The sequence below is a fragment of the Rhipicephalus microplus genome, chromosome 3 (genome assembly GCF_043290135.1).
Source record: "Rhipicephalus microplus isolate Deutch F79 chromosome 3, USDA_Rmic, whole genome shotgun sequence".
Classification (NCBI taxonomy): Eukaryota; Metazoa; Arthropoda; class Arachnida; order Ixodida; family Ixodidae; genus Rhipicephalus; species Rhipicephalus microplus.
The window spans coordinates 269,171,363-269,195,446 of record NC_134702.1 but is presented as its reverse complement, the minus strand read 5'-3'; the positions used below and the strand labels follow the sequence as shown (position 1 = coordinate 269,195,446).

Sequence of the window (24,084 nt, the reverse complement as noted above, 5' to 3'; positions counted from 1 at the left end):
GCAACTGCCACTCTCGACTTGTTGCGGAAAAGACACAACAGAACAGTGCAATTACGAGTGCTGGGAACCTTTGTTCTTTTGTATATTTGATTTCTAGGCATGATTTGAATTCTTATATAAACAAAATTAAAACCTGCAACATATTAAAAAAAGGCTGCTATTGCAAGATGTGTGTTGCAAGACGTGATTTTTCTAGACTAACGTCTCTGCAAGGCACATCTGGTGTCACAAACTTGTAAGTGTCCCCTCTTTTCCCCACGACATCTCCCGATCTCCCCCCCCCCCCCCCCTCTCCAATAAAAAGGCACCAATGTAGGCCTCCGTGATTGCCTACTGGCGCGCGGTGGGCCATTCCGGTGGCTAGCTCCAACAGTGGCGATTTCGACTTGCTTTATTGGAGATGCTGAAGGATCAAGAAAAGGCCGAGATTTGTAAATTTCTTGAGAGTTCAGTGATAGTTTCTTCATGAATACCGTGGATTATTGGACCTCATTTTGTGTATAATGCTCCAATGAAAAAAAAAATGCTTTCATCCTGTGTCACTGCAGAGTCAGAAGCCATCACATGTGCATGCATCATTAAGCTTCTATATGACATTGCTAAGGTTCAGTACATTTGTACAAATAATTCTCGTTAATTGAACATTTTGAGTATAATCCTTGCTTGGGTTAGTATGTGTGAAACATAAATTAGAGATTTAAAATTATCATTGTGGGTTTCTGCAGCAAAGACACATTGATTAAAACTGATGACTCCGGAGCTACGGCAGAGGTAACATTCGTTTTGTTTTTTTCGGTTACGGTAACGGTAGTGCGTTACCTTTTTTACGTATATATATAATGTGTAGCCGTGAAACGTTCCCCTTTTTCTTATTTGAGTAACGAGTGAGGTGTTCAGTTAGTTTTTACTGTAACGGATACAACACTAAATAGACTTACAGGAGTGACATCGACCCACACCGTCAGTTGTAGTTGCGGTCTATAGGCTGGCTGTAAACATTATGTGGATATGTTCCTTTCACCCAGCACGTGATAGGGAAGGGTCACTCGACCATTAAGGATCTCGACCTTTGAGAAATACACAACAGCTTCTTTATGATATGCATATCATCCCACCGAAGGGTGCACTTCGTTTCATTAATATTTACAGTCAACGTGAGTGCTGTCGTCACGCCGTATGTTTTAGGTAGAAATTTATCCTACTCAAAATACCCAAAGACGTCGATCTACCTTGTAACGCGTGGCCACCCGCTGACGGTTCTGTATGAAAATGGCATCCACAGTGAAACATGTTGCATCTGCTGAAATTTTATCGCAACATTATTATACTGCCACGCTCACTTGTATTTTTATGTCACTGTCTTGCGCAAAGGCACTGCCGTAGTGGTTCAGTAGCTAAGGTACTCGGCTGCTGACCCGCAGGTCGCGGGATCAAGTCCCACCTGCGGCTGCTTTATTTTCGATAGAGGCGAAAATGCTGTAGGTCCATGTGATGCGATTTGGGTGCATGTTGAAGAACCCCACGTTGTCAAAATTTCTGGAGTCCTCCACTACGGCATCTCTCATAATCATGTGGTGGTTTTGAAACGTTAAACACCACATATTAATCAGTTGCCTTTCGCAAAGGAATCTTGGCTGTCTGCGAAAACTCTACATTATTTTAGAATTTTCTGATAAGCTTGAGACACCTACGATATGTATGCTACGCGTATAAATGGTGATGTACCTTCGCGCAGATCATATTACCGACGACCAATGCTCTGATTACCGCTATCTGCGTAAACATGAATTTTTTGTAATTTGCAATTTCCTAGGTACATGTTCACTCAATAAAAAGTGCCGTCTTGAGCAAGCCACGCACCATCTTCTTTGACGTCGAAACCAAGTGGCAATACCGTAAGTGAAATGAGAACGCTGAAATGATCGATACAAAACAGTGAGATGGGGCGTAAGTGCACGCCCAAGATTGATTTGAGATGCGTATACCACAAGCTATTTTCTTCTATAGAACCAATATGATGCGGATTTGTTAAAATACTGTGAAGTTGAATGTCAAGAAAGGAAGAACACCAACTTAAAAAGAGACAGTGGAGACGAAAAGTGATAGGTATTCACGTAAAGTTTGATCGGTCATTCCACTATCTCAGGTGTTTTCGAAAAATGTCGCGCTGATTTTTTCTATTGAAAGCAGTCTATTGCGAAAATGTTTTGCAGAGAAAAATATTTTTATATGTGACCGAAATTCCGGCTATAGGATGGGCCCTATATCGAGTCCTAAGATAAAAGCACATTTACTGAGTGGGTCTATGTGGGCTCCATTTATTTTGCCGACCTAGTGTTCCGAATATTTAAAACCTCTTGACGTTCCGGCTTGTATAGCCGAGAATTTTATTTTCCGAATTATAAGACTGTTACTATCTCCCCTCTCCCCGGAACTTGTTCTAGGGTTGGTCCTTTGATAAAAACCAGTCATATATCTTTAAAAAATGCTTGGATATTAACTATTCATAACTCTCATTTAAGGATGTGGAAATGAAATGACCATCACTAAATGACTGATGAGGTGAAATATTAACATTAAAAAGCATAGTAAACGTGACTAAAAAGCTAATTCTACAAAAACATTGTAACCTGAACTAATGAAGTCACCATACATCTAAAACCTCATGCAATGTATATTGCATACCTGCAAGGTGCAGTTATTCAAGCGCTTTTTGCACTGAATTTGGTCACAGAGTTAATCCCGTTCACGGTGGTGCTATTTTTAATTTTAACGGTTGAATATCTAACGAAGCATTAGGAAATTCTTTGCATGAAACACGTATTTTTTGCGATGTAATTGAGCATTGTATACATTGTGCTGGCACGAAGTTTATTGTAGATGATGCGTTTATAGAGTACACCGTTCAACGACTGTGGTGAAATAGAAACAACAATTTATGTTCATTCATGCTACACAACTCTCGTGATATGCTCCCAGAGAGCAGAAAAACGCATAACGAAGTGCGTTACTAACGAACGGAAGAATTAAATATTTCTCGGTCTTTTCATGTTGTTTCTGTTCTCCAATCTACAAACGTTCGTATTAAACGAGCATGACGGTACGAAGGCATGGAATTGGGTTCTGCAGCATGTTGTGACACATGTGGCACTGCAGGTCACATTTATTACGTGACATCGGAATCCACACTGAGCTTGATCTATGATTATGTACTTAATCAACGGAGTATGAGTGCTAAGCTCTGGTTTTATTATTAATGTGGCTTCAAGGACGAGAAAGCAGCACGATTCGCGAGCAATCGAGCACCCATTCTGTCTTTCTATTGCGTTCAACTGCTTGTGCCATCAGATGCTACTTCAGTTTTTTCTTGAATAATTGTGGCGATTGGGAAAGTTGTGAGCCCCAAACAAGACGTTAACAAGAACGAGAGAGACAGAACAGATGCTTGTGAACGTCATGTGGAAGAATTAGTTTGCGCTCGAAATTTCCCGATAGCAATGCGCCATCTGGCTGAATTTCAAGTTTTGTTAAAATGTAGCAATGGCACAGACTATGGGCTTTTGTCATGTCATTTGCTACCAGTTAAACAGCGGCGGCGTGTTTTAAGGTACCACGAAAATTGTCGCGGTCATATTTCAAGAGGGAAGGAGGCAGAAACGCACCGTTCATGTCGTACGTGATCCTTTATCACTCGCGAAAATAAATTTATTGGTCGAAGAATTCTGTTACCTCTCGGCAATCAGAGAGGCTTTTAATTCTCAAGTCTCTTTATGAGATATTGCTGCCATCTTTTTCCAACAGGCTTGCAATTCTGTTGTACTGACACAACATAGCAATGACCGTGTTTTTGTAGATTTTTTTTCGTTCCCATTTAGACACTTTTCCATTCATAGACATCGAAGCGCGTAAGAACTTCCTGTCGCCCCTCACACGTCGTTGCATTCGTCCAGTCCACATTGCGAACGGCTTGATGGCAAAGTTGTTTCCACGCTCAGGTTTCTCGTACCGAAGCTTTCGCGCTCTTTGTGCACTTCAAGGAATGCAGAAAGACTACAAAACAACGCAACGAGCTCTACACCGTGCCATCGGGACTGGTATGGGGCAAACTTGTTGCGAGTGGTCTCGCGGTGTTCTGCCATTGTGCTTCGTTCGCTGTTCCCTGCGCTCAAGTTGAGTCGACACGCGGCGTCGTTGATGCGCCGTTGGTGTCGTGTTTCCCGTGTCTTTTCTTATACACAGTGTTCTGCAAATAAACGCCTCTGTGTAGCCGCTGGTGCCTAGGCCACGGATTACGTTTTTCCTTCCTTCCTTCCGCAGCTGTGGTGACAAGTGGTGGTTAGATTATCGGTTATTTCTTTATTTATTTTAGTTTTCTCGTTTGAGCTAGTTTTCTGTATTATTGCCCAAGAAAGGTGATCTGGAACATTTTTTTTCTCGTGGGAATGACCATAGGTATCTGCGTACATGGTTGCAACTCTACATTTCCGGATGACTCGCTTGCTGGATTTCGGGCTGACCGGTCGTGCGCTCCGCGCGCTTGCGACCTCCGGCGTCAGCGTGGCTCTGCCCGACTGGGCTCGCCCTACGTCACCTCCTGCCGCCGACGACCTTCCACCTCCGACGACAGTGCAGCTCTGACTGGTCTTGCTCTACGCCATCCACCGACGCCGAAAGGAGCTCTCGCAGGTGCGCCCCGTCCTCGGACTCCAGTGACCGTGCTCCCATCTTTTCTATCTCTTCTATCCCCTTATTTTGTCGTCGCTTGCTCTGGCTTACCACCTCACGTCTCTTCTCCTTCTTCGGCTTTCCTACATCTTTACTCCTATCCTTTTTATACCTCCTCACGCCCATCCCTCGTGAGCTACTGTGGCGGTGTCGCTCACTGAAGCAGACAATAACGGGGCACACTTTTCTCTTCTTTTCTCTTTTTAAGAATCACTTCTCCACATTTCCAAGTTGTACGACTCGGACTGCCCTGCCGACGGCCCCTATTCTCTTTCTGCTCTAGCAGCCATGACCGTCACGTTCTTCCAAACCTTCTCCTCCTACCTACTTCTAAACTATTTTCTCCACTCTCCCCTTTCCCTTCAAGGGACTAAGCCGTCGTCTCGCAAGGAAAGATGGTGTCTTTTTCTTTTTCTTCAACCACACATTCATCCATTCAGGGGAAGCTTGCATGCAGTAACTGGTTTGGAAAGCAGGTAAGGTTCACGGAAAGTCACCTCGCCTACCCTGATTTGTTCCGGGTCAACGCTCTCGAGGTGCGCCAAAAGAGGCGACAACACGAAAGTCATAGAAGTGTGGCAGCTTGGGCTAGTTGGTATGGCATTACGATAGTTATAGCGCGAGAACAAAACGACGACACAGAGACAAGAAGGACACGAAAGAGTTATAGCGCTCGTGTCTTTCGTGTCCTTCTTGTCTCTGTGTCGTCGTTTTGTTCTCGCGCTATAACTATCGTAACGAAAGTCATACTTCGAATTCTTTAGGGCTGTTGGCTCCCCTCGTCAAAAACTCTTTGGACACGCCTGACTAACTGACGGCCTAGGAAGAGCTGTCGGAAATCAAGGCAGCTTGATTCGTTCGACGTGCCACGAGACGCGCTGAATAATTAGCCGAGAGGTTGGGATCTGTCGTCAGGTATGTTTCCCACACTCTGTGGTGCTTTCAAGTCTTCCACTCCCCCAGGCCGTAGCGCTGCAGACCCTATTCTGCACGTGCGATTCAACGTTATTGCACTGTGCTGTGTTGTGCGTATTATTGCACTATGACCTACGTTGTGTTTCTCTCTCGCCGTGTGATGAACTGAACATGCATCCTTTCTATTTCCTGGTTAGAAAAGAAGGCAGTGTTTGACTTTCTCTCTCTTTCTCCTTCTCGTTTTTTGTTATCTTTATTCGCTGCGCCGTGCTCCCTGCTGGGCTGCAGAAATTAGGCGCCTTCTTCTAACCACTACCCCCACCATTTGGGGGACGGAGATGAAGACGACAATTTCTTTGGACTGCCCTGGACTGAATGGACATACAGTCTGTCCATTTACAGTGATCTGCAAGGCCGCTTTCTTGTAAGGTTTATTTTCTAGCCAAAAACTATCGTTCACAGACTGCTTTTCTCCCTCATTGTGTCTTTACCTCTTCGAATTCCAGCGAATGCACGCGAGCACGCGAGTACAACAAAATGTCACCTCTCCAAATTCCAGCAAAGGCACGCGAGCACAACAAGATCTCAAAAATGTGAATGGCAAAAACAAAATGAGCGAGAAAAGCAGTCTGTGAACGAGAGTTTATGGTTGGAAAACTAACCTTACAGAAAAGCTGCCTTGCAGATTATTGCAAACTGTCTATTGTTTTCTCCTGCAGAGAATTTTAAGAAGACCACGGCTTAAAACGCGAGCACCAAGACGCTCTGAACCAGCTCTCAAAAGCTCTCATCAAGCTTCCATGCTGCTACCTTTAGTGTGTAAATAGTGAACATAAACGTTGCTCTTATCAGCCCCGGCTACTCTGCTTGACTTCTACCTGACACTTGGCTAGCTCCTTCGAACACATCACGAGCAAGCAGAAGGGCCCGGAGTTGTAAAGATGAAAATGTGCAACATCACATCGCTTTTATTACGTGACATATTCGTTCTCCGCCGCATTCGCCCGATCGGGTCCACATCTAACTTTCCAGTTTTATAGCGACGACACACCGTTGATTGCGGTCACGTCATTTAATGTCATATAAACAGTGGTTGCATTATTTATTTGCAAATTACCTCTTCATAAAGTATGGTGAAGTAATTTATTATTTGGTCACCTCAGGAGCCTTCTAACTTGACTTATTTTTTTATCAAGACTTGAATATAATGTTAAGTTTTATTTGGTTGACTCTGAGCATTACCTTTGCAACAGAAGTACATCTGTCAGCGACAATCATTCTTAACCTCTCCCAGTGCCGGTAGGTCCGTTCAAGTTACGTCATGAAAACCAGTTTGCTGAACTATGTCATATATGACATGTCGCTCAAATGTCGGTCTCTGGATTTTCGATGAATCCAGCCGTCTTTTGTAAATTGTCTACTGGCAAGTTTTTTAAATTTTGTTTTGTTCTTTTTAAATCTGGCGGTCTCAGACAAGCTTATTACGCCTCTTCTCACCACTGGATAGCCGTTGTTACGCGTGGCGCCTGGGCCAACGGGGGAGGGCCGCGTTCTTTGTTCATCAAACAAGTCACCGAAGGGCTGCCAGCCTGCTGTCCGCCGTGTACTGTCCATCTTAGCCGGGAAGTAAGGTGGCATTCCGACACCATAAGACGTTCGACGAGACGACCACAATGGTTTCTTGGTGTCACAGGTGCAGTGAGGTGGCCACGCCCCTATCAAAGACCTTGACTTGAGCGAGTGTGAGCGGGACCGTCAGAAATGGCGTATGTGTCTCGTGATTCAACAGCGCATTCTGGACCCATTCCCTGATTAAGTCAAAACGTACACTTTATAGTGAGCCACCCAGCTCATTCGCAAGAGACCTCTCGCCCTGTCTGTACAGAATTTAATAAATCCTCTGTTAAGTTTGCCATCTTACTCGTGAGTGCACATGCGTTTTCTTTTCTGTCTTTCTACACGCCCTTTCTTGCCCCTATTTCTCAACCCCCAGTGCTAGGCGGCAAACCGGATGCCAAGATATGGTTAATCCCCCAGCCTTCCTTTCTCTCTCTTGCCATCTTACTGCCTTGGCATCTTCATCCCGGGAATCCAATGTCTTAAAAGGCCGGTACAAACAGATAAGTTAAACAATAAAACAGACGGTGAATATTTTCTGCAGCATGTTCAGACGCTGCATATAGATGGTCATCCTCGAAAATTATCAACTTTAACACCACGGACAGGTGCTGATATACCCTTAGTAGGTTCGAGCATGTATTATGCTTCGACACTTTTAATATTCATTAAACTTCCCCCTTTCTATTTCATCCTTCGGGGTTTTGTGTAGTTCTTCATCTAACGCCTAACCTCCCTTTCCTTCCTCATTTATTCCTCCTCCTCGCTTCATCTAACGCGCTGCATTCGTGCTGCACTGCTAGCACTTCATTTCTTCTTTATATACGCCCTGTTTCGGGCACAATTTCAGGCTGCCATCTTGGACTAATAATGATGCCGCTTTTCATCCGTATGAATATTCGAATTGTGCTATGGCGAACTCGCACGCATCAAAACGCTGGGCCATTACATTCAACGTCGTATCACCATAATCATAGCTAATTACGACACAAAAAACAGTAAAAATTGCTTTTGAGCCTAAGATGGCAGTGTCTATGCTTTACTGTAACTGTTACATTTATTTTTCGTCAATTTGTCCAATATGTCATTTCATGCAGCGGCCGCCGAACTCGTTCCGCTGTTCATAGTGGTACTCTCGGTCTCTGAAGCTGGATGAAGATAACTAAGAAACCTGGTTTTTACTGGCTACATAAAATGTGAAACGAAGCTATAAATCAAGATGAAAAAGAAGACAAATCTGTGAAAAGTCCGTACTGGCGCATAAATGGCGCGCCGATTGCGCCGATGAAAAACGCCGGCGGCGGCGGTGGCGGCGCGCCGATCAGTTCGCGTCGGCGGCGGCGGCGCGGTGAAAACTATTAGTGGCGACGCGCCGACCAGTCGGCGCACATCTCTACACCTAACACATCGCAGGCGGCTATCATCTCACAATGTTCACCTTTCGCAGCCGCAGCGCCCATGGCGCCCCCTGTATTCAAAATACTTGTAATATGTATTTAAATAATAAACCTAGGTTGATAGGTTGATTGACTCGTTAAATACCTGATTAGTAAAAAATTTGTAGGTTTAACGCATTAGACACAAATAATTTACACATTTAACTAGCTTTAGGGTAATAATTTTTTAAGTGACGTCACTTTTGTGCGGTGCAGAAGCCACTTTTGTGTGGATATGGCTGCTGCGCCGCGCAGGAGACGCTGCCAAAAAAAAGGGGGCAGAGACTGCTGCACGCGCGGAGCAGCAGCCATCCCCACACAGAGACGGCTTCTGCTCCGCACGAAAGTGACGTCACAAAAATTGTCACGACATACGTTTTTCTGATTTAGCGCGTTGTTCGAATTTACCGAATCGGAACGTGGCTCAGCTGCCCGGCAGACGCGCACTTGGTGCTGCTGCTGCTGCTGGAGTACGGCTGGTTGCTGCTTCTGCGAGCTGTCTACAGGCCTTGTTCTGCTACATATTCGCAAGCCTCGAACATCATCTTCATCTAAGCTCAATCGCTCATTTTCACTGCTATTTTATATTTACTAACGTTGTTTATATCCATCCCAATACGTATTTTTGTGATTTTTCGCGTATAGGCTGATTTAGCAGTATCTGTACGTGGCCCTTTCTTTGGTCATCCGTGTTAACGTGCTTCGTATCTGTGTCGTAGTGCATTTTGTAGTTGACAGCCGTGTTTTAGATTAAATATTCACTTTCTTGTTTCTTTTTTTTCATGGTGTAATTCTGAATTGAAAGTGTGCGCAACATCATAACGCGTGTGTTAGTAGCGGGCGACTCAATGGTGAAATACGTGGACCAGTATTTCCTATCGCGCCGTGGCTTGTCTGTTAGCGTTGCCGCACACAGAGGAATAAGGATTGAGCACTTGCTCTCAATGATTGCTGACAAGCTGGCCAGTTTTGATGTTATCATTGTACATGTTGGCACGAACAACACTGTTGACAGTGTGAACATGTGCATGGACAAATATCGCCAGCTCGCTCAGGGAATCATGGAAAGCAATCCCACGTTGCATGAAGCATTTTCTGCCATTCTTCCTCGGGGGCAGAATCGGTACCGCCAAGGGGAAGAACAGTTGTGTGATGTTTGTCATTTGAATGACCACTACAGGAATGTGAATGCCGCACTCGCACAGCTTTGCCTGGAGAGGGGCTTCACTATCCTGGATAGTCTTGTGGACAGCTGGCCTGGATTCCTGAGCAGGGATGGTGTCCACCCCAGCCGGCTTGGCAACAAGGTGCTGGCAGACTTCTTGCACCGTGAGGCCTGTGCCTTGTCCACCCATCTAGAGAGGAGACACATCCAACAGTCCTACAAGGAGTCCAAGGCATCTGCATGGAGTGGGTGGGCTCGGCAGGAGCACTTTTCCATCAACTTGGAAGTCGATTTTCCAGCACTTGGTATGCATGCAGTTCAATATTCTCCAGCAGTAGGTGGACCTTCCGCTGCACCAGCTCCTGTCTGGAAAACCAGCAGTGCTCTAATGCAGAGACACGACACTGACCAACTGGCCAGTACCATTCATGGTATTGGCTTTACGCTCGTTGGCGGTGTCCGCGTTCGCTGCTAGGGAAGCAAGGCTTGGTGGACCTGGGACAGCCTGCCTTTCCCCATTTTCCATGGCACAAGTGTACCATGCAAGGGAAACACTGGGAAGAGGCCTATTCAGCCAATGATCTCTAGTCGAGGTGCAAGCACCACTTGTGACAGGAAAATAAGGAGAGCCTCACAGGAGCATGAGAGTGCTCTTGTGCGCTCTTCTGTGGGGAAGAGGAGGCCAGTGCTGGAAAAGCAGCTGTGCCACAGGCTGTCCGCCAGTGTGGCGACAGTGAGTGGAAACTGGTGCAGTCAAAGAAGAGCCGGCGGAACGCTGCGGCACTGCACAAGCAAGAACAGAGCTCTAAACTGTGTGCAGACATTGAAGGCAAAGTTCTTGCTGTGACAGCTGCCAAGTACATCAGGTCCACTTCACCTATGACAGCAGTTGTGAGCCAGAAACAGATTCAGTCTGCTTCTTCCGCTGTCTGTGGTAGAAAGCCTGAAGGACGAGCCAGTGTCTCGCACAATGTCATTCGTGATAGTTTTAAAAAGGTGCAGCGTGTTCCTAGCAAGCATTTGAAAGACTGCTCAGTTAGTTCCGCGACTCACTGTGAATCTATCACGAATGACGCTGTGAACGAGGTTTCTGTCTGCAAAAGTCATCTACCAGCACTGACTCGGGATTGCATGTGAATTGAGAGCGATCCTGGCACAGAGGCTAGTGACCCTATGGAAGCTGGGTGCACTGCAGCTGTGCAGTACAAGTATTGTGAGGCTGCTTTGACATCCAAAAGCAGGCCTGCCAGCCTGGTGCCCAGGCTATTTATATAAACACTGGTGCCAACCCAACTGTCCTCAATAACCCAGTAAATACACTATATGGTGGGGGTAGCAAAGTTTATTTAAATGCAACATTTGATAACTTTTCTTCTTTTAAGAAAAGCTTTGATGAGTGGTGCAGGGAGGGCAGGCATGTAGTCATGATAAATAAGAGTAATAAAAGTCCATTCACATCAGAAGATAAGGACTTCGAGTATATTAGGATTAAATATAGCTGCATTCACGGTCGCACAATAAAGCCCAGGGGGATAGGAAAGCGACCAAAGCAAGCTTACAATGGTACTGGCTGTGAAATGACAGTATCGGTAAGCCTATGTAAATCGCCTACTCTGCACTACAAGATAACTAAACTACAAGCTAAGCATAACCATCCCACAGAATATTATGATTTGTATCCTCAGAAGAGGCTCCTGAATTATGGAGAAAAAGAAGAATTCTTTAACTTAGCTAAATGTAATATTGACGCAAAGGATTTTAAAAACTTGGTCGAGCGAAAAACTGGTAAGAAGTTAACTACAAAGGACATTAATAATTACAAGCAACGATTTTCTATTCCTATCCGCAATGAGCAGGCTCATGGTGAATAGGTTTTAGAGAAGGTAGAGACCTTGCTAAAAAATAATCCAAACTGGGTTATTCACTATGAAATGAATCAAAATAATAACCTGCAATTCATACTTCTTCAAACAATGTACATGCGTGAGATTTTGGAAAAGTATCCAGCGATTCTATTTATTGATGGAACGTATAAAGTGAATATTGAGGGTTATATTCTTTACTCTATATTAGTTCAAGATGGTCGTGGTCGTGGTAGACCTGTGTGTTATGCCTTCTTACGAAATGAGACGACTGAAATTGTTGAGCCCATGTTCACAAAGTTTGTATATTTCAACCCATTTGTTGTGTCTGCTTGCAAAGTAGTGATGATTGATAAAGATCTCAATGAACTGCGCATTTTAACCAGTACTCTTCCTAATTCTAACATATTTTTGTATACGTGGCATGTGTTGCATTGTTCCCAGCAAAAGGTTAATGAAAAAGCTAGACAGCAACGTGATCAGTTGCTTCCTCTCTTAAAAAGCTTAGTTTATTCCCCCACTGAGCAAGACTACATCGATAAGCTTGCTAACCTCCAAGCTATGACTTGCACAGATTTCACTTCTTACTATATGCATAACTGGCACTTGTGTAAGGAAATGTGGGTACATGCATATCGGCAAGCCCTTCCTACATTTGGTAATATTACTAATAATCGCATTGAGTGCCACAATCAAAAGATTAAAAATTATCTCTCTTCAAGCATGCATTTGGTTCAAGCAATAAAAGCATTGGTAGGTTACATTGATAATGATTCTTTATTTCTACAGTTCTCTAAGCTTAAAGAAATGAAGCTGAACCTAAACATAAATGATTTCAATGACCCATTTCAGCTAGAATTGTCCCATAATTGCACTTCTGAGGCTACAAGTAAAGTACTAGAGCAGTATGAGAAGTTTAAAAATTTAAGTTATCAAGTCACTTCCACTCCTAATTCTTATGTTGTAGTTTCACCAAGATCACAGTACAGTGTTTAATTGTGCTTGACTTCTTGCACATGTGCTTTTTATAACCAGTACACTCTGCCTTGTGCACATATTTTAGCAGTGCGTGACTTTACTAAGCAAGATCTTTTCGACAAGGCTTGCATACCAGACAGGTGGTGCAAGGATCATTTCTTGAGTGACAGCTGCACAACCACTAGTGCCACACCAGTGGTAACAAGCAGCATTCAGTCACCACCCTGTGTGAAGTTTGACACTGCACAAGAGAAGTATACTTATGCTTATAGGAGTCTTTGCGAAATGTCAAAAACCATGGCTAACGTATTATCTAATTGTGGTGAGAAGGAGTTAATGGAAAAACTTTCGTCCTGCAAGGCTTTCTTCAGAAATTTAACCACATTTCCTCGTAACCAAACTTCAGCAGCCATAAAGGCTGCACCGGCTCAGTTAGCACAAACTACTGCCACAAATTATCTTGGGCATTCTAACAGTACAAAACTTGTGGTACCTTTGGTTAAAGCAAGAAGGGGGTGGCCAAAAAAAGTGAGAGCTGTCAAGCGTAAATTTTTCCCAAATCAAGTAAAAAAGGTAGGCCTTGCAACTGTTAAAGTAGACATGCTAAATGTCTACAAACGGTATTCTCTTTCAGATGCAGATTTAAATGTTCTGGTACAGGGCACCTCCATATCAGATAGCGTAATCAATGTTGCACAGTATTTAATTCAGAAAAAGTATCCTACTTGTGTCGGCTTTCAAGATGTCTTACTGGGCCGATGTTTACAATTCACTCAAATCAAAGGCCCTTTCGTTCAAATCTTGCATGTTCAGAACCCCAATCATTGGCTTACAGTAACAAATGTTGGTGCGGACAAAAACACAGTCTTCATATATGATTCAATTGATCAAGATACCCCTCCTGACGCTGTTAGGCAAATCTGTCATATTCTAAAGTTACAATCGCCAACATTAACCATTCAAACAATGAAGGCACAAAACCAGTGCAACACACTTGACTGTGGCTTGTTTGCAATTGCCAACATGTATTATATTGTCACGGGGTCGTGACGTGGCCGAAGACAGGAGACTTCGTGTTGGGATTTAACTGTTTATTTGGGCGAACCTGTGCCCGGTAAACGGAAAGTCCAATTACTGCAGCAGTCTCGCACAGATAGCAGTTTCGGACTGATAGCGGCGAACGGAGCGTCGGCCTTCGATCAACAACAACTGACAAGCGGCGAAGCGCGTCGGAATTTATACTCCCGCCGTCGAATGTTCTAGCGCTACCGCTGGCGGCGGCGTACGTTCCAGAACAATCTGTACCATTCGCACAGTGGGCGTGATCTTATCGAAATGATCTACTACAGTCCGGAACCCTCTCGAAAACTGCAGGCGCGGTTTGCGCTGAGAATCGTGTGGTGTTTTGGGACGATAACAAAAGCTTGGGGAATGGTACGTGGCATTGCCCCCCTCTGAAAAAGGCATCGTCTCGATGCTTTAACTAAAGATGAAGGTACAATAATAATGCAAGAAAGTACAATGAATAAATTACAATACAACAATAACACTTAAAAAACACTGTTTCAGTTTGTTAACGCGCATGAAACGGCTTCAGGCGTGCGACATGGACGACTTCAGGTCGCGATCGGCGTCGTTGAGAGTTCGTGATGCCGTCGGGGACAACCTCGTAATCAAGTTGGCCGAGACGTCGAACCACCCTGTACGGTCCGAAGTACCGTCGCAGAAGCTTTTCACTTAGTCCACGTCGGCGTATCGGCGTCCACACCCAAACACGTTCACCGGGCTGGTATTCCACGAAGCGTCGTCGAAGGTTGTAACGGTGGCTGTCGGTCATCTGTTGATTCTTGATACGGAGACGCGCAAGTTGTCGGGCTTCTTCAGCGCGTTGAAGGTACTCGCTCACATCGAGGTTTTCTTCGTCGGTGGCGTTGGGTAACATGGCATCGAGCGTCGTTGTCGGGCTCCTTCCGTAGACCAATTTGTATGGAGATATCTGCGTCGTCTCCTGCACCGCTGTGTTGTATGCGAAGGTCACATACGGAAGAATGGCGTCCCACGTCTTGTGTTCGACATCGACGTACATTGACAGCATGTCGGCGATCGTCTTGTTAAGCCGCTCGGTGAGGCCGTTGGTCTGTGGGTGGTACGCTGTCGTCCGGCGGTGATTTGTTTGGCTGTATGCCAAGATCGCTTGAGTTAAGTCGGCAGTGAATGCCGTTCCTCTGTCGGTGATAAGGACCTCCGGGGCGCCGTGACGTAGGACGATATTTTCGACGAAGAACTTAGCTACCTCGGATGCACAGCCTTTTGGCAGGGCTTTTGTCTCGGCGTAGCGGGTGAGGTAGTCGGTAGCTACCACGATCCACTTGTTTCCGAAAGCCGACGTCGGGAACGGCCCCAGTAGGTCCATACCAATCTGCTGGAAAGGTCGGCAAGGTGGATCTATTGGCTGCAGAAGTCCCGCTGGCCTTGTCGGCGGTGTCTTGCATCGCTGACAGTCCCGGCATGTCCTCACATAACGAGTGACGTCGGTGGTAACACGCGGCCAGTAGTACCTTTCTTGTATCCTCGCGAGCGTGCGAGAAACACCGAGGTGCCCTGCCGTCGGATCGTCGTGCAGGGCCTGTAGGAGTTCTGGTCGCAGAGCTGAAGGCACCACAAGGAGGTACTTAGCCCGAAGCGGTGAAAAGTTTTTCTTTTGTAGAAGACCGTTTCGTAGAAAAAACGACGCAAGTGCGCGCTTGAATACCTTCGGGACTTCGGCGGTCCTGCCTTCGAGGTATTCTATTAGGGCCTTAAGTTCCGGGTCGGCCCGCTGTCGTTCAGCGAAGTCGTCGGTAGTGATCGTTCCCAAGAAGTAGTCGTCATCCGGGTCGTCGGGTAGCGGTTGGTCGACAGGCGCACGAGAGAGACAGTCGGCGTCGGAGTGTTTTTTGCCGGACTTGTAAATGACAGTAATGTCATATTCTTGAAGTCTCAGGCTCCATCGTGCGAGGCGACCTGAAGGGTCCTTCAAAGTGGCTAGCCAACACAAGGCGTGGTGGTCGCTCACAACTTTGAAGGGCCTGCCGTAGAGGTATGGGCGAAATTTCGACGTAGCCCAGATGATGGCGAGGCACTCCTTTTCTGTTGTGGAATAATTTGCTTCTGCTTTGGATAGCGATCGGCTGGCGTAACTAATAACCCTTTCAAGTCCGTCAGCCCTCTGCACAAGAACGGCGCCAAGACCTACGCTGCTTGCGTCAGTATGTATTTCTGTCTCGGCGAATTCGTCGAAATGGGCATGTAACGGAGGCGTCTGGAGGCGATGTTTAAGCTCCTGGAAAGCGTGTTCCTGTGGCGTTTCCCACTTGAACTCCACGTCGGCCTTGGTAAGGTTAGTGAGAGGATCGGCGATGCGGGCGAAGTTTTTCACGAACCGCCTATAATAGGCGCACAGGCCCAGAAATCGGCGCACGGCTTTCTTGTCAGTGGGCGGCGGGAAGTCGGCGATGGCGGCTGTTTTCCGTGGATCAGGACGAACTCCAGACTTGCTGATAACGTGCCCCAGAAACAAGAGCTCTTCATACGCAAATCTGCACTTTTCTGGCTTCAGTGTGAGTCCGGAAGTCTTGATGGCTTGAAGTACAGCTTCAAGGCGCCGAAGATGCTCGTCGAAATTCGAGGAAAACACGACGACGTCGTCCAAGTACACAAGGCAAGTCTGCCACTTCAATCCTGCCAGTACTGTATCCATAACGCGTTGAAAAGTTGCAGGTGCTGAGCAAAGGCCGAAGGGCATCACCTTAAACTCGAAGAGGCCGTCCGGTGTTATAAACGCCGTCTTCTCTCGGTCTCTTTCGTCGACTTCGATTTGCCAATAGCCAGTCTTGAGGTCCATTGACGAAAAGTACTTGGCGTTATGGAGCCGATCAAGTGCGTCGTCTATACGTGGGAGAGGATACACGTCCTTTCTTGTGATTTTGTTCAGGCGGCGATAATCGACGCAGAAACGTAGGGTCCCATCTTTTTTCTTCACTAACACCACGGGGGATGCCCATGGGCTCTTGGACGGCTGGATAATGTCATCCCGCAGCATTTCATCAACTTGTCTCTTCATGGCCTCACGTTATCGCGTCGAAACCCTGTACGGACTCTGACGGAGTGGTCTGGCATTTTCTTCGGTTATTATGCGATGTTTCGTGATTGGGGTCTGCCGAATTTTCGATGACGACGAAAAGCAATCTTCGTATTGCAGGAGCAGGGCCTTGAGCTGTTCTTGCTTATCGTTCGGAAGTCTGTGATTGACGTCGAAAGCTATGGGAGGGGCTTGGTTCCTCTGAGCAGGTTCCGCAGAATCGGCGAGGGTGAAAGCACTGGTGGCTTCGACAATTTCTTCGATGTATGCGACTGTTGTTCCTTTGTTCACATGTTTGTACTCATTGCTGAAATTCGTGAGCATAACCGTTGCTTTGCCTCCCCTCAGCTCTGCAATTCCTCTTGCGACGCAAATATTTCGGGTGACCAACAGATGCTGACTGCCTTCAACAACGCCTTTGAAGTCGGGTGATTCAGGAGCGCTGACTGAAATAATGACGCTTGAGCGAGGCGGAATGGTGACTTGTTCTTCCAGCACATTCAAGGCATGGTGTCCTGACGGCGTGCGCGGCGGTAGTGCTTCTTCTGTGGATAACGTTATCGACTTTGTTTTTAGGTTGATGACAGCACCATGGAGGCATAAGAAGTCCATGCCAAGGATGACATCTCTCGAGCAACGCTGTAGGACTATGAAGTCTGTAGGATAAATACGGCCATTAATGGTGACTCTCGCTGTGCAGATTCCTGCAGGCGTTACGAGATGACCTCCGGCTGTGCGGATTTCAGGGCCTTTCCAAGCTGTCCTTACTTTCTTTAACTTCGCGGCGAACGACCCACTGATGACAGAATAGTCGGCTCCAGTATCGACGAGAGCGGTCACACTGTGGCCATCGGTAAGAACGTCGAGGTCGCTAGTTCGCCGTCTCGCATTACAGTTAGGGCGTGGCGTCGGGTCACGGCTGCGTCGGCTTGTTCCGCTGCTTCCATGTTGCGTCGTCAGGCCACCTTCAGTAAGTGAGCTTTCACCGTCAGGGCTTTGCCTGGTTGGCGTTGCGTTCGGAAAGCTCCGTCGCGGCGTCGTCGTCGTCGGAGGATCTTCGGTAGTTCGTCGCACAGCAACCGCACCTCCACCGGTTGCTGCCCTTAGTTTCCCGGATACGGGCTAGGAGACCGGCCCCGCGTTGGGCCAGAGTACTGTCGGTGGTGCGGTGGCGTGCGGCGGCTGGGCGACGGCGAACGCGAAGGGCTTCGTGGTGTCCACCGAGATCCTGTCAGGTAGTCGGCTATGTCACGTGGTCGTTCTCCTGGCTGCGGACGTGGTGCATCGACGGCGAAGCCACGCAGTCCCATCTGTCGGTACTGGCAACGGCGGTAAGTGTGCCCGGCTTCGCCGCAGTGGTAGCACAGTGGGCGGTGGTCAGGGGTGCGCCAAACGTCGGTTTTCCTCGGCGCACTGCGCTGGGCTGCTAGTGAGCGGTAGGTCGTTGGTGGGGGTGGTGGCGGCGGTGGTGTCTGGCGACGGAAGTGCGACGGGGCGGCGTTTTGGCGTGGACGGGGAGGAGCGTTGTGGCGCACTGCAGCGGCGTAGCTCATAGTTTCTGGCTCGGGCAGCGGTGTATGGGGAATTCGAAGTGATTGCCGGACTTCTTCTCGCACAATGTCGGCGATCGAATCCACTTGAGGTTGCGCCGAAGGCAACAGTTTGCGCAGCTCTTCCCGCACGATCGCTCGGATCCTTTCACGCAGGTTTTCGGAGTCACTGGTTTGAGCAGCAGCGCATTCTGGAGTCAGGCGACGATTATACTGTCTGGTGCGCATGTCAAGGGTTTTTTCGATGGTGGTCGCCTCGGATACAAATTCTTGGACGGTGTTCGGTGGATTCCTCATTAGTGCAGCGAAGAGCTCCTGTTTGACCCCTCGCATGAGGAAACGAACTTTCTTCTCCTCAGGCATGTCTGGGTCAGCGTGACGAAATAGGCGGGTCATCTCCTCTGTGAAAATTCCAACCTTCTCATTCGGTAGCTGAACCCGGGTCTCTAGTTGAGCAGCGGCCCTTTCTTTGCGAGCGACGCTCGCGAACGTTTGCAGAAATGCGCCGCAGAAGACATCCCACGTTCGGAGCGTGGACTCACGATTCTCTAGCCAGGTCCTTGCGGTGTCTTCCAGGTAGAAGTACACACGCCGGAGCTTTTCTTCGTTGTCCCAGTGATTGAGGGCGGCCACACGGTCGTATGTTTCTAACCAGGACTCCGGGTCTTCGAACGATGACCCATGAAAAATTGGTGGTTCCCTGGGTTGATGCATGACCATCGTGGGCTGGGACGCTGCGGTTGTCATTGTCCCTGCAGTCGCGGTCATGGCCTTGGTCTTCCGCGCCTTGTCGTGTAGAAGCCCGTACTCCGGTGGTAGCCCTTGCTGTCGGCGGCTTGTTCGCTGCTCCTGGTTGGCGTCGGTGTCTTCTCCGCGACGTGGGCTGGGTTCACGGCTTGACGGGGGCGTGCGGTACATGAACGAAGCAGCACCTCCACCAGATGTCACGGGGTCGTGACGTGGCCGAAGACAGGAGACTTCGTGTTGGGATTTAACTGTTTATTTGGGCGAACCTGTGCCCGGTAAACGGAAAGTCCAATTACTGCAGCAGTCTCGCACAGATAGCAGTCTCGGACTGATAGCGGCGAACGGAGCGTCGGCCTTCGATCAACAACAACTGACAAGCGGCGAAGCGCGTCGGAATTTATACTCCCGCCGTCGAATGTTCTAGCGCTACCGCTGGCGGCGGCGTACGTTCCAGAACAATCTGTACCATTCGCACAGTGGGCGTGATCTTATCGAAATGATCTACTACAGTCCGGAACCCTCTCGAAAACTGCAGGCGCGGTTTGCGCTGAGAATCATGTGGTGTTTTGGGACGATAACAAAAGCTTGGGGAATGGTACGTGGCAATATAGCGTCAGGCAGAAAACCAGAAACTTTGAACCTTAACCAAGTTATGCTACGCAAACATTTGCTGCAATGCATACAGAATGGTATGATCGAAGACTTTCCCCTCATAAACTCCATGGCTGCTCCCGTACAGCCAAGAGATAGTATTTACAAGTTACATTGTGTCTGCCGGCAACCACAATATAGTGGGGTAGTATTGGACATTACTTGTGCAAGTTGTTCAAGAGGATTTCACGGAGCTTGTCTCGGCTCTTTAGCAGCTAACTTGGACAAAAAAGTATTCGTGTGTTCTCAGTCATGTTTGCTGGTTGCCAAGGAAAAGATACATTCTTCTAATTAATAATAGCATTCCATTTTGGTGTAGACATATGGCAAAATTTCTAAGCATTCTTCATGTCTCCTCCTCTAATTTTTGCTTTTCTTTAAAGGGCCACTCACCGGGTTTGGCGATTTTAAGCTGACAAGTGCTATGCGTACATCGGGAGTTTATGGTCACGTCTGCCAAACATTGCAACTCTATGCGACGCGGAAATGGGTCAAATTTCAAAACGAACGCTTCTTTCCCTTTTTTTTGGGTCGCGCCCCCAGAAAAGGAGGTTATGATGTGCACGTATGAATCGCCCTACATACACAGCAGTGCAGTGACGTTGGTCCTCTATGTATACGATTGTGCTCTGACGCTGCCAACAGTGGCACGTGACATGGCGGAAATTATTTAACGTGACATGCGTAATGCAATTTGTTGCTTGAAGAGATTAATAAAACTTGGGATACATATTGAGACGCAATAGGAGAATGTGTTTGTCTTTTTCATTTTTTTCCCCGTGAATTGCAACGGGATGCCGAGCTAATGTGCTGGCGTTTCGCATGCGTTTGTGTCTCCGCGGTTACTGCATCAAGCAGACTCCTGTCCTGGAAAAGAAATTAATGGTCCTGCGCATTCGAGCACTCATTATGCTCATCTTTTCAACCACATCAAAGCCAGCGTTTCCAAACAATGTCGCAAAAACAGGCAGTAGACACAATACAATGCTGGTCAACAAAACAACACCGCTCGCGCGCTCGAGGGTTGGGCTTGTTTGAGCACGTCATGTGCACGTGACCTCTTGGTCGGATGCTGGAGAGGGTAGGAAAGAGATTTGGCTTGTGAAGGCTACACGGGAGAGTGGCAAGGGTTTTGAGCTTGCCTCCTTTCATCCTTGTTTCCTGCTGTTAAAAAAAGAAGAAACTGTTTTCTCAGCTCGTAATGAACCGATTGAAAAACTTTTTGTGGTATAATGCTCTCCGTTAGATACACAACTTCCACAGTTTGTTATGGGACTTGGTGAGTGGCCCTTTAAGGACTGACTTCAGGGATCGAAAGTATGAAGTTAGGCATGTTGGTAATGCATAATGGATCACATAGTACAAAAATTTGACCCAGGACAAGAGAAGGAACAAACACTAGTGCTCACTTCCAAGAAGATTTATCTTGAAGAGCAAACACATATATACTCCTGAAATGTAAAAATCAGGCAAATCATTCAAGACGCCCACAACTGCCATGCGCAAATATCTTACATTTTCAAAAAAGACAATTTGACAAAGCCCGAGACAGAGTGCTGATGCAGTTCAGCTTTAGTCTACAAATCCTCTTTGCCTCGATAATTTCTCTTGTCATTTTATTTGTTGTTTTTTCTTCCAGCAATAATGATGTCCCGCAAAATCATTTTGCAGCCACACGTGCTGCAATGAACACCCTTGTAACCTCAAGAATGGTCGCAATCGTTTCTTGGCCTTGCACTGCAGCAGGTGTGGCTCCAAACCACTTTTGTGTGACACCATTATCATTGGGGGAAAAAAAACTACAAGAGAAATTGTCGTGGCAAAAAAGATTTGTTGACTAGAGCTGAACTGCATCAGTACTTTCTCTCACTCTTTCTCTAGAGATTTGTCAAAACGAATTGTCTTTCCTGAGGATGTAAGGTTTTCGTGCATGGCAGTTGTGGGCTTTTTGAATGATTTGTCTATTTTTTGCATTTCAAGAGTATATATGTTTGCTCTTCAAGATAAATCTTGTTGGAGGTGAGCATTCGTCTTTGTTCCTTCTCTTGTTCTGGGTCAAATTTTCACGTTATGTGATGAGTTAACTTTCTGCATGCACCACCTTATTTTTCTTTCTTGTTGTAAGCTAGTGGTGGAGCGTTAACTACAAGTACATAAAAACATTGCCAAATGTATGTTACCCCGACGAACCAAATTCCTTTGTTGAGGCAATCTTTTCTGTGGCATTCCTTCTTTATTGACTTCTCATCACGTCAAACCTCAAACCTGTCTCTTTCATAAAAGTTCTAGAACTAGTTCTTGCTTTGTTTTTTTGCCAAAAGTAGAAAAACTTCCCTTCGTTGAGCAAATTTTCCTGAACTAAAATATATTCATATCTAATGAACGGAATGAAAAATAAAAAACAAGAAAATTTATAGGCTGATCACTAAATGTCAACTGAAAAAGGATTTCGAAAATAATACCATGAATGGCACACAACAAACACTCATGCATGCAGCCTTTTACCATGTGCAGCTGTAAACTGCAAAAAAAAATATCAGATCTTGTATATGATTTGCTTTTTTTTTTCAGCAACAGTAACTTGCCCTTTAGGAGAAAAATATGAATATCAATGTTTCAAAAATAGTCATTTTTGAAAACCTGTCAATATATCAAAATGGTTTAGTTGATTCATGATTATGCAAGCAGTTCTTGCATGCCTGTGGCACTAGGATTGTTAATGTAGGCAGGCTGAGTTTGTAATGTTCTAAAGCCTCAGCATTTTAGTGTTATATTACATTCAAATATTTTATCAATTCAACTATGAAATTTGCTCACAATGAGTTTGCTACAAATTAAGCAACCAAAGTCTGTGTATACATTGCCCACATTAACGTCACACTGCCACAAGTCTCTAGGCGAAGCCTGACCGCTACAGAGCGCGTTCTCGGGTGGCGGATAGAGAGAAGTCTTGCAATGAAGTAATGCTAAGCAGCTTCTATTAATAAACAAGACTGGCACTTGTGCCCGTGAACCAACAGGCAGAAAATACATATGACAACAGGAGTCTTTTCACTGCTGTGGTGGGCAAGTTGAAAGTTTCAGGTGCCATTTTTTAAACTCTTTGATTTATCTGTTGTTTTTTTCGTCTGTTTTCTTCATCTTGTACAGGTCCAGTACATTGTGGACTCACCCTGTTGTCAAGTCGTCAGGAAGTTGGATGATGCTGTCTTCTTCCAGCTAAATTTTGCAACTACTAAGAAGGGGATCAAAATTCTATTTTGTAGCAGTTATTTTACAAATAAATGTTAGTTAAATTTTTCTTGGTTGTAGTAGTGTCATTGTGTACTCACGGGCCATAACATTACATAAGACAGGAACTCAAGTGCACAGCAAAAAAGTGCTGCTATGAGCACCTGTTATCAATATCAGCTGGTCATTCTTAATTTTGGTATTTTATTTATCGCACATCAAGTAGCCGCGATTGCTTGGTTTACAGGCTGAGAGAAAATTTAGCTCCCTTTCTTGCACGCCAAAGGTTGCTGGCAGTGAAACAGCGTTGTCAGCATTTTGATAGATATTTCGAAAATGAACGTGAAAACGACGGAGGCACAAGACAAAGGCGAAGTACTGAGTGTTTCTAATCTCGTGTCTCCGTCGTGTTCGTGGGCGTTTCCCAAGAATGCATATTATCCAACTCGACCTTACTGATATATTGTGAAAACTTTATGAAAACATGAATCCCCGAAGTTAAGTACAAAACTTTCACATAGAATGCATCACTTCTAGCGTCAACAGTTGAGCTATTACAAACTTTGACAAGTCGCAATACACGTAAAAGCAAGTATGGTCAAGCTTCACTGCCTTGTGAAAGCACTGCGGTAAAGCCAGCGTGAGCAGAAGAGCATTACATGATACGAAATGAACGCATGCACAGGCCACTTGTGCATCAAACAAATATAAGCATTTGCGACTGCTCAGGCCAAATATGCATCTTGGCGAGTCCTTTTCAAACAGACAAAAAGACAATTACCAAAAGATGATCAAGCTTCACTGCATCGCGAAAGCACTGCCGTAAAGCCAGCGTGAGCAGAAGAGCATTACATGATACGAAATGAACGCATGCACAGGCCACTAGTGCATCAAACAAATATAAGCATTTGCGACTGCTCAGGCCAAATATGCATCTTGGCACGTCCGTTTCAGGGAGACAAAAAGACAATTACCAAAAGATGATTAAGCTTCACTGCATCGCGAAAGCACTGCCTTAAAGCCAGCGTGTGCAGATGAGCATTACATGATACGAAATGAACGCATGCACAGGCCACTTGTGCATCAA

The 24,084-nt window shown here is 46.1% G+C and overlaps 2 protein-coding genes, 1 long non-coding RNA gene and 1 pseudogene across 3 annotated transcripts in view; all 4 read left to right on the top strand.

Moving 5' to 3' along the window:
• Positions 1 to 24,084, top strand: part of LOC142804260 (uncharacterized) — a 376,481-nt gene that overhangs the window by 338,775 nt on the left and 13,622 nt on the right. The window lies entirely within an intron of this gene.
• LOC119168085 (uncharacterized) lies at positions 9,114 to 23,075 on the top strand. Its single transcript, XM_075891006.1, has 2 exons — positions 9,114 to 10,163; positions 22,917 to 23,075. Exons 1-2 carry the CDS (start codon positions 9,542 to 9,544, stop codon positions 22,967 to 22,969), a joined length of 675 nt encoding a protein of 224 aa, XP_075747121.1. The 5' UTR covers positions 9,114 to 9,541; the 3' UTR covers positions 22,970 to 23,075.
• On the top strand, positions 10,436 to 12,717 carry LOC142802681 (uncharacterized; annotated as a pseudogene).
• On the top strand, positions 12,717 to 13,748 carry LOC142802680 (uncharacterized; the record flags this gene model as incomplete). Its single annotated transcript, XM_075887649.1, has 1 exon — positions 12,717 to 13,748. A coding segment is annotated over one exon (1,032 nt), but the record flags the coding sequence as incomplete, so codon positions are not given.